Below are 10,325 nucleotides of genomic sequence, written 5' to 3'. Positions count from 1 at the left end.
CATCCTCTGGTCTAGCCAGAAAGGTCATCGGGTACAAGGAGCCGGCCCAAGGGCCCAGGTGGCAATCCCACCCCGATTCTTTTTCTATGAATTCCCATTTAAAAACAGGGAAATGAGAGTCACAATCAACTTGTCTTCAATGTTAACAAGTCATGGCTGTCACAGTCACAAGCAAATATTTGTGATATAATAGCTACCTCTTCTTTTCCATTTTCTTCTCAGTGTTTTGACCATACCTGGTGGAGCTCAGGGCTTACTCCTGGCTCTGTGCTCAGGGGTCACTCCTGAAGGGGCTCAGGGGACCATATCTGGTGCTGGGGATTGAACGTGGGTTGGCAAGCAAGAGCCCTAACCGCTGTACAATAGCTCTGGCTCCAAGCTTTCTTGATTGCTTCCTTCCCTTATTCTCCCTTAACAAGTTACCACACTGTGGATGGTAGGAAAGAGTAATGATTTTTAATTTTTCTATTTTGTATGATAATGCTCAAATGAAAATTTCCTGGGAAGCAGACATTTTAGAAATTAATGTACACCTTACGTACTACATTCCAATACTAAAAATAAGCTGAGTGATATGGATTATTTGGTTCTATTTCTACCTTTTTTAATTTTTTCTGTTGTTGTTTTGAGGCCATATCTGGCTGTGCTCAGGGAGCACTCCTGTGGGTTCCAGGCACCATATGTGGTCCTGGAGATCAAAGCCAGATTGGCCATATGCAAGGCAAGCACCTGGCCTGTTGTACTATCTCTCTGACACTGTATTGTTCTAATTGTTATGGGTTTTGTTTGCTTGGTTTTGGGGCTATATGTGATGGTAGTCAGGGTCACTCCCGGAAGTACTCTGACAAAGGATCATGTCCTCACATGATTAGAGATTAAACCCAGGCTTCCAACGTGCAAACCATGAGTTTAGGCCACTGAACTATCTCCTGGCTCTCATTTACATTTAGGCTCCAGATTTGAGATTCTTGAAATTGCTTAACCAATCACAGGACTAACTTTGAAAACTATTAACTGTGTTCTCTTAAAAGTTTATTTGGTCGGGGCTGGAGCAATAGCACAGCGGGTGGGGCGTTTGCCTTGCACGCGGCCAACCCGGGTTCGATTCCCAGCATCCCATATGGTCCCCTGAGCACCGCCAGGGATAGTTCCTGAGTGCAGAGCCAGGAGTAACCCCTGTGATCCAAAAAGGAAAAAAAAGTTTATTTGGTAACACTTGGCTCTGCATCCAGGGATCACTTGAGAGGCCTGGGAGATGTGGGGTGCCGGGGACTGAACCTGGATTGGCAATGTGCAAGGCAAGCATGTTATGCTATTGCCTTGGCCCCGAAAACTATACCTTTGAAAACAAAAAGTTTTAAATTGGTATACTTATGAATATAGTCTTTATGAGTATGTAAAGAGTATGTAAACGTAGAATTTTCTTTTCAGGCTTAATTTTAGGTTCATTCTATCTCTCTTTGATAGCAGCACATTTACTTCAATAAATTCACAGAGTTATATTAATAGAGCACTTAAGGAGAAAGTATAAATTAAGGGGTTAGGGATGGAGCTCAGAGAGAACAGGCTTTGTATGCCATGGTTTGAAACCTGGCATTACCCACCTCCCCCCAAAAAGTATAAATTAAGAATTTATAGCTCTTTTTTTCTGATATACAAGGCACAATTATAATCTCCATCTTATTCAAGATTGTCGACAAACTCATAGGATTATTACTTCTAATAAGCCAGTAATATTAACATGTGCTAAATAGAAGTACTTCTTCTTTAGACTCTATATTGATGAAGAGGCCTCTCTGCGCAGAAGGCTATAAGTGGCTCTTTTCACGGGCGTCTGTCCCTCTGCTTCTGGCTGCCTGTCTCTGCTGAGTACTCTTCACGAATCGGAGCAGATTGACGATGGCAGCAGGTGTCACCCCAGGTATCCGACTAGCAGCTCCAATCTAGGAATCAAACCAGAAGAGAAAGGAAGTTATTCCATCAAATCAAATCCTGTTTCCTTCCTGATCACATATGTACATTACAGTTAAGACGGTATTTTAAAGAATGTTATCTTGGGCTGGAGAAATGGTACAGGGGTGAAGGTGCATGTCTGGCACACGGTGGACTGTGGCTCCCTCTCTGGTCCCAAGCATCAACCCCCACTGAGCACCATTAGGTATGACCTTGAACAAGTCGAGGGTGGCCACCAGCACCGCACGACTTTCCTGGCAACCGCATCCTCCGGCCCTCACACTGAACCACTGACCTGGTTGGCTGAGGATTGCTGGGAGAGGACCTGGGGGTCTTCTAGGCACCTCGAAGCGATCCTGCCCCCAAATCCCAAATCCCAAAGCATGTTATCTTAATGCATCTTCAAGATAACTCGATAAAGTAGATATGATTGTTCTTCTATGTACAAACTAGGGAAATGGACGCTCATTGACTATAAAATGAGTGGTCTAAGAAAATCTGTCAGCTTGGTTTGGGGCCAGACCTGGAAGTACTGGGGACAATTCCTGGCTTGTTGCTCAGGGCTGCTCCTGGGGGCTCCAGAAGGACCATGAAGTGTCAAGGACTGAACCTGGGTCTCCTGCATGCTGAGCAGCCCTCCCATGATTTTACGTTGAGGCAATATAATTTACAATAGTATTAACATTAATGGGCTAGAGCGAAAGCGTAGTGGGTAGGGTGTTTGCCTTGCATGCCGCCAACCCGGGTTTGATTCCTCCGCCCCTCTCAGAGAGCCCGGAAAGCTACCTAGAGTATCCCACCCGCATGGCAGAGCCTGGCAAGCTACCCTTTGGCGTATTCGATAAGCCAAAAACAGTAACAACGAGTTTCACAATGGAGACGTTACTGGTGTCCGCACGAGCAAATCGATGAGCAACGGGATGACAGTGACAGTGATTAACATTAATATACTAGGCATACAACAATACTGCACCACACCAAAGTGGTTTCAGATCACATGAGCTAACAGGTATCAGAGCATTGATACATTTATTTCATTACACTCAACGTAACGTGCCAGCAGTATGCTGGGGGGCGCCCCATCACTAATCATCAGTATTTCCGCAGTGAAATGCATGGATATTCATTTTCAGGGTATAAGGAACAGCATCACCATTCAGGTCAGCTTTGTTACAAATTTATCTACAGCAAATGTCCCTCAGAGCCTTAGGAGTTTTAGAATTGTGTATTAAGGGGCTGTGAACTCTGATGACAGGGGTGTTCACTGAACTTCCAGTGATAATAAAAATGCTGTGGTTAAACCTCTGTGGAAAACAGTATGGACGCGCGCACACACACACAGAGGTGTGTGTGGTGTGTGTGTGTATATATGTGTGTGTGTGTGTGTGTGTGTGTGTATTCAAATATATATATATATTCAAATGTCTTCATTGATGCACGGTGATTTACAAAGTTGTTCATAATTGAGTTTCAGGCACACAATGTTCCAATACCAATCCCTTTGCGAGAGTCCACTTCCCTTCACCAGTATTCTCAGTTTCCCTCCGATCACTCAGCCTGCCTCTATGGCAAGCACCTTTTTCTTTTTTTCTTGTCACTATGGCTTCCAATACTGTTACTGATATTGTTGTGTGCAATAACACTTTACCACCTTCCAGCAACCCCTCCTCCTCCAGAATGACCACACCCCCTTTACCACTGTCCTTGGTATGGTGCTGGGAAAACTGGTGAGCTACATGCCAAAATAAATGAACTCAGACCTCTTTCTAACACTGTCTAGTATCAGACCTGAAACCAGAAGGTACACAGGGGAAAACATAGGCAGAACTCTTCATGACACTGAAGCTAAAGGTAGGTTCAAGGATGAAACACCCCTGACCAGATGAAACACCACTGACCAAACAAGTGGAAGTTAAGATAAACAAACGGGACAACATTAAACTAAGAAGTTTCTGCACCTTAAAGGAAACAGTGAGGGGCTGGAGCGATAGCACAGTGGGTAGGTCGTTTGACTTGCACTCGGCCGACCTGGGTTCGATTCCCAGCATCCTATATGGTCTCCTGAGCACCGCCAGGAATAATTCCTGAGTGCAAAGCCAGGAGTAGCCCCTGTGCATTGCTGAGTATGACCCCCCCCCCAAGAAAAAGAGATTTCTATACAAGATATGTAAGGCACTGGTAGAACTGTACAGGAAAAAATATCCAACGTCATTAAAAAATGGTGAGAAGAAATGAACAGAAACTTCTTTGAAGAAGAAATACAAATGGTAAAAAGGTGCATGAAAAAAATGCATCACTGATCATCAGGGAGATGTGAATCAAACAGCAACAAGACTGGAGCACATCAAAAAGAACTAGAACAAGCAGTGCTATCGTGGATGCAGGGAGAAAGGGTCTCTCCTTCATTGTTGGTGGGAATGCCAACTGATTAAGTCTTCAGAAAATAAAATGGACATTACTCAAAATTTGAAAAATTGAGCTTCCTCACTCACCTGAGGCATAAGAAGAAACAAAATTTAAGTAGATAGACAGTGAAGACAAACCATTGGCATTTGGATGCAAAATGGAGATGAGCAAGCTATTACTGCAAGGGGCAGGACTGGCAAAGTGACCCAGAGACAAAGGTGCAGGGTCTTAGACACTTAGTGGTGGTGGTGAAGGTGTAACAATTCTGTCCATCAAAATCATGAAACTTAATGCTATTGTAATTACTTAATAATAATAACAAGAAGAAAAACTCTATAAAACTAAATGAGCTAAATTAAAAGAAGCATTTCTTAAAATCAACAAACACAACCACTTAGTGTTTTTTAGTATTATTTTAAGTCCAATACTATATCTTAAAGTCTCCTGGTTTACAGGTGTGTGTGTACACGTGCGCACTTGCACAGCTGGAAGGGAGGGGGGGGCCTGTTTGGCTCCCCTCTTCCTCCTAGTCGCTCCCAAGTCAAAATGATGGAATCTCCAGAGAGAGATCCAAGTGGTGATTCAAAATCATTGATATGTTTTGTTATTATATTATTACTATTATTTTAGCTTTGGAATTAAGTTTTACACAGGTACTAGTTTGCACTAATGATTTAGCACATTGTTGGGACTAAAGAACAATGATAGTCTAAAGAATAATTCTTCTATTTAGACTAAGTTTGATCATCTCTCACAAGAACAAAACAACATTTACCATATGAAGTATAAACAAAGAAATAAAAATAAGAGCTTAAGAGTTTGTTTTGGCAGTAGATCTCCCAAGCAGTGCTCAGGGAACTGGGTGGGCAGGGAGGGGAAGAGAGGGGGAACTTTTGGTGATATTCAGTGCTTCAGTACATTGGTGAGATACAGGGTGTGTTGTGTGTGTGTGTGTGTGTGTGTGTGTGTGTGGTGTGTTTTGCGGGGGGAGGAGGGAGGGAGAGGAAACACCCAGCTGTGCTCAATACTTACTCCTGGCTTTGCACTCAAGGATCACTTCTGGTGGGGCTTGGGAACCATAAGTGGTGCTGGGGATGGAACCCAGGTCCACAGCGAGCAAGGCAAGTGCCCTACCTACTATGCTATGTCTTGGGACCCTAAGATATTTGTGTGTATGTGTGTGTGGGGGGGAACACCCCATAATGCTCAGGGGTTATTCCTGGCTCTGCACTCAGGAATTACGACTGATGGTGATTGGGACCGTATGAGATGCCGAGGAGCGAACCCAGATGGGTCACATGCAAGGCAAACGACCCTACCTGCTCCAACCCCTAACAGATCTTTTCTTTTTTCCTTTTTGGGTCACACCCGGCAATGCACAGGTTACTCCTGGCTCTGCACTAAGGAATCACTCCTGGCGGTGCTCGGGGGACCATATGGGATGCTGGGAATCGAACCAGGGTCGGCCGCATGCAAGGCAAATGCCCTACCCGCTGTGCTATCGCTCCAGCTCCCCCTAAGAGATTTTTATGTTTGCTTTTTTTGGAGATCACACACAAGGTGGTGCACGGAGGCTTCTCCTAGTGCAGTGCTCGTGGTGCCATATGGTGCTGGGGACTGAACTTATGGCTACAATACCCAAAGCATGTTCTCCAGCCCTTTGAGCCACCTCCCAGGCCTAAAGTTCTGTTTCTTTCATGCGGAACTAAAATACTAGTCATGTGGTCATTTAAATCCAGGCTAAGAACATGAAAGCCGTGGGGCTCCGCCTACGCTGCCTTACCGTCTGTGGGCGGCTGAGGTGGAGCTTCTCTCTGACTTCATCAGACAGGGAGATATCCCGGAGAGTCAAATAGTCCAAGTCTCTGGGCAGCTGGAGAGCTTCATCGCGCTGAAGTTCCTTTATTTCCTGTTGCTGATGGAGCAATACTGATTCATAGGTGGCTAGAGAACAACAACAACAGAAAAATGCTCTGATACTCAGACTACATTATCAGCTTATGTTTTTACAGCTTTCTAAACATTACAAAAAGCCTTTGTGTACGAGACTTCCTTTAACACTTCTCCCAGCACTAGGAGATGGTTCAGACAGGTTTCTTTTTGTGGCTCAGAAAACTCAGTCTAAGATAGAGAATAGGAAAAACGTTCTGTCTGAGAGTGTCCTCTTTCCTTTAAATATCCATAAAATTATAGGTTTAAAGAAAAAGTAATTAGTTTTTGGGGTGGGAGAGATATCACAGGGGTAAGGCACTAGCCTTGCACACAGTCAAACCCAGGTTCGATCCCCAGTACTACATGATATCCTGAGTGATCCCAGAGTATAGAACCTGGAGTAAGCCCTGAACACCACTGGAGGTGGCCCCCCCAAACCATCACTTGTATCACTTGTCATCCTGTTGCTCATCGATTTGCTCAAGCGGCCGCCAGTAACGTCTCCATTTGTCCCTGTGGCGTGCTATTGTAGCCCAATGGTGTCTGTTCACTCCAGGAACTCAAAGAGCCTCAAACTGTTTGTTCAGGGTCTTGACGAAGAAGTCTGACCATCTCGTAGGTGGGCAGCCATGCGTTCTTTTGACGTCCTGTGGAATCCAGTCAGTAGCAGCTCTAGTCCAGCGGTCATCTCCAAATCACATTATGTGTCCGGCCCATCTGATTTTCGACGCCTTGGCAAATGAGACAGCGTCCCTGATTCTCATTCGTCAATGGAGGTCAGAATTCCGGACTCATTCTCTCACTTGAGTGAAATGTGATATTCCAAGCATAGCTCTTTATATTCCTCTTTGGGAGACCCGAATAGCGTCATTACCCTGTTTTCGTAGGGCCCACGTCTCTGAGGAGTATGTTAGTGCAGGAAGAACAGTGGAGTCAAAAAAGATGTGCCTGGAGCCAGAGGTTCTTTATCCTCTTAACAACTTCTTTGATGCTCTTGAAGGTGTTCCATGCCAGTCCCTTCCTCCTGTGCAGCTCAGGTGCCAGGTTGTTTGTCATGTTGAGTTCTCGACCCAGGTACACATAGCTGCTGCATTTGGAGATGTTCGTTCTGTTGAAAGCAAATGAAACGCCAGGAACTAGTTCATTTTTCATGAACATTGTCTTGGTGAGATTCAGCTGCAGTCTGATCTTTCCACACTCATGGTCAAAGTCGGCCAGCATTCGTGCCACTTGGCTAATGTTTGGTGTTATTAGAATGATGTCATCCGAGAAGCAGAGGTGGTATAGTTGCCGACTGTCTATCTTCACTCCCATTCCTTCCCATTCCAGTCATTGATTGACATTCTCATGGGTGGCACTGAAGAGTTTCGGTGAAATGGTATCGCCCTGCCAAACCCCTCTTTACGTCGATGATCACTAACTTGTAGACGACGGATAACGGGCAGATAGGGTGATAGTTGCCAATGTCGTGGATGTCTCCCTTCTTGTACAACAGAACAATCCTGCTGGTTTTCCATTGGGACAGAACTTTGCATTCAGATAGGTAGCGTGTGAAGAGCTGAGCCAGTGTATTGATGAGTACTGGTGGCAGATTCTTCAGGTGTTCAGGTCTGACCTTGTCTGAACTGGGTGCTGTACGCTTCTTTATTGATGAAATAGCGTCGGACTTCAGAAGGGAGAACGCTGGGAACGACATATCCATACTGCAGAATTTGGTATGCGGGCAGGTGGACGTGGCTATTGAAGAGATCCAAGTAGAAGTCATGGATAACCTTTTCCATTGCCCTTCTAGAAGATGTAATAGATCCATCAGGATGTCGGAGGGCAGTCATCTTAGTCTTAAAGTTGGCGAAGGACAGGTGGGAGTTGTGAATACTTTTCCCTGCTTCTGCCGCACTGGCCAACACTGCTGCTCTTCTCTGAGGTCTTCCTTTATCGCTTCTCTGCACAGCTTTGTGAGCTCGGACATTAGCTTGTGATTGCCTGAGGCTCATGCCAAACCAGGTTATCGAATGAGCTAGAGAATTTCCAAACACAGGAGTTTTTTTGTTTTTTTTTTTTTGCTTTTTGGGTCATACCTGGCGATGCACAGGGGTTACTCCTGGCTCTCCTCTCAGGGATTACTCCTGGTGGTGCTCAGGGGACCATATGGAATGCTGGGAATCGAATCTGGATCGGCCAAGAGCAAGGCAAATGCCCTACCCACTGTGCTATCGCTCCAGCCCCAAGAAAAGAGTCTGTTTTATGCCTTTTTCTCTCTTGGCATTCCTCGCATAATCATGGAGGTGCTGAACCAGTTAACTGAGGAACAACATTGATGAGGAATACGATCGACTGGTTCAGCACCCCCAAACCATCATAATCACTGTCACTGTCATCCCGTTGTTCATCGATTTGTTCGAGCGGGCACCAGTAATGTCTTCTTACTGAGAGACTTATTGTTACTGTTTTTGGCATATCCAATATGCACAGGTAGCTTGCCAGGCTGTGCCGTGCGGGCTTGATACTCTTGGTAGCTTGCTGGGCTCTCCGAGAGGGGCGGAGGAATCGAATTCAGGTCAGCCGAGTGAAAGGCGAACACCCAACTGCTGTGCTATCACTCCAGCCCAACCATCATAATAATAAAAAAAAATCAAAGAAATAGCTCTCCTGGTGAAAATTTTGTGCAATATTCCCCTTACTAGGCTGTGTGTTTGAATTTCAAATTCTTAACACAAAATTTTCTCCAAGAGCACTGGGGCCAGGGATATCACTCAGTAGCCTAGTGCTTTAAGCATATGAGACACCGGATCCTATGCAGGGGGGAGGAGGGTCCCTCAATAAAAAAAATACCAACTCCTGCCTCTGCAAAAATAAAACCCAGAAGAACAGAGAAGCACTTTCCAGATATGCAACGTGCGGGGGAATCTTGTTAAGAGGCAGCAGCTTGTCCCAGTGGGTCGAGGGGAGTCACAGACCACCATCCTCCCAGCTCCTCCCTGATGCAAGGCCGTTACCTAGGAGGCTCGTTCTGCGTGGTGCAGATGCAAAGCCTTTGCTAGTCTCACCGTACTAATGAACGGGGCCTCTTGAATCGTGGATCCACCATTCCTCCATAATTTGCACAAGTGGAAAAGGAAGCAAAGGCACCTTAGGGAAGAAAGTTGTCCTACCTTCAATTTTCAGCCTTTCAGCTAGCTCTCTGCACCCAGTGTATTTCTTCAAGGGCTCCGGAACAGCCTTGGCTAACAACTCCATGTCAACTTCCTCATACTTCAGAACATCTAGAGCACTGGAAAGACATAATTGTTTTTGTTTTGTTTGTTTACTTTTTGGGTCACACCCAGCGATACATGGGGGCGACTCCTGGCTTTGCACTCGGGAATCACTCCTGGCGGTGCTTGGGGGAACACATGGGATGCTGGGAATTGAATCCGGGTCGGCTGCATGCAAGGCAAACGCCCTACCTGCTGTTCTATTGCTCCAGCCCAAGACACAAATGTTTTATCAGCCATGTTTCCAATATTATAAGGCAGATTTAGACTAGATTCCTCAGAAATAACCAAACCTCAGAATATTCACTATCAAGATATGCTCATTCCCTCTCCCCCCTTCCCCCCGGCCTCCCCCCTGGCCCAGGTACAGTGAACAAATCCAGCACATCTGTAGCAGAGCAAGACAGCTGAGTACTTTCTCCCAACTTCTTCATCCCGAGAAATAAATCACTGATAAAGGTGGCCCTACTATGACCCACTTATCATTCCATTCTTGTAAGGACAGACTCTCCTCTGACGGGACTGATTTATTTCTCTAAAAGCTTACATTTACATGACATTAAGTCCCATATCCTATAAACAAATCTAACTTCTGCATGCTTAGTTTTCTGTTGGAGCACTGCCAGGATCAAACCCAGGTCTCATGAAGGTCAAACATGCACTTTACCACTCAGTCACGTCCTTGCCCCTCTTTTGCATCCTCTTCTGTTGGCCCCACGGCTATACAATATTCTAAAATATTCTTCTCATTTGGTCTGGTTCTCACAAGGCCTAAATAAT

At 45.3% G+C, this 10,325-nt stretch overlaps 1 protein-coding gene across 2 annotated transcripts in view; it reads right to left on the bottom strand.

Annotated features, from left to right (window-relative positions):
- Positions 1-1,401: 1,401 nt before the first annotated feature.
- The window catches only part of MTO1 (mitochondrial tRNA translation optimization 1), a 31,778-nt gene continuing 22,854 nt past the window's right edge, over positions 1,402-10,325 (bottom strand). For both annotated transcript variants that reach the window (XM_004605979.3, XM_055136936.1), the window contains exons 10-12: positions 9,444-9,562; positions 6,143-6,303; positions 1,402-1,943 (exon numbers count right to left, since the gene is read on the bottom strand). In XM_004605979.3, coding sequence (XP_004606036.3) covers positions 1,809-1,943; positions 6,143-6,303; positions 9,444-9,562 — 415 coding nt within the window. In that variant the 3' untranslated portion in view covers positions 1,402-1,808. The remainder of the gene's footprint in view (positions 1,944-6,142; positions 6,304-9,443; positions 9,563-10,325) is intronic.

This window comes from Sorex araneus, chromosome 4 (assembly GCF_027595985.1).
Source record: "Sorex araneus isolate mSorAra2 chromosome 4, mSorAra2.pri, whole genome shotgun sequence".
In the NCBI taxonomy this organism is placed as follows: domain Eukaryota; kingdom Metazoa; phylum Chordata; class Mammalia; order Eulipotyphla; family Soricidae; genus Sorex; species Sorex araneus.
Note: the sequence above shows the minus strand (reverse complement) of the source record. Positions and strands in the feature narration are given on the sequence as shown.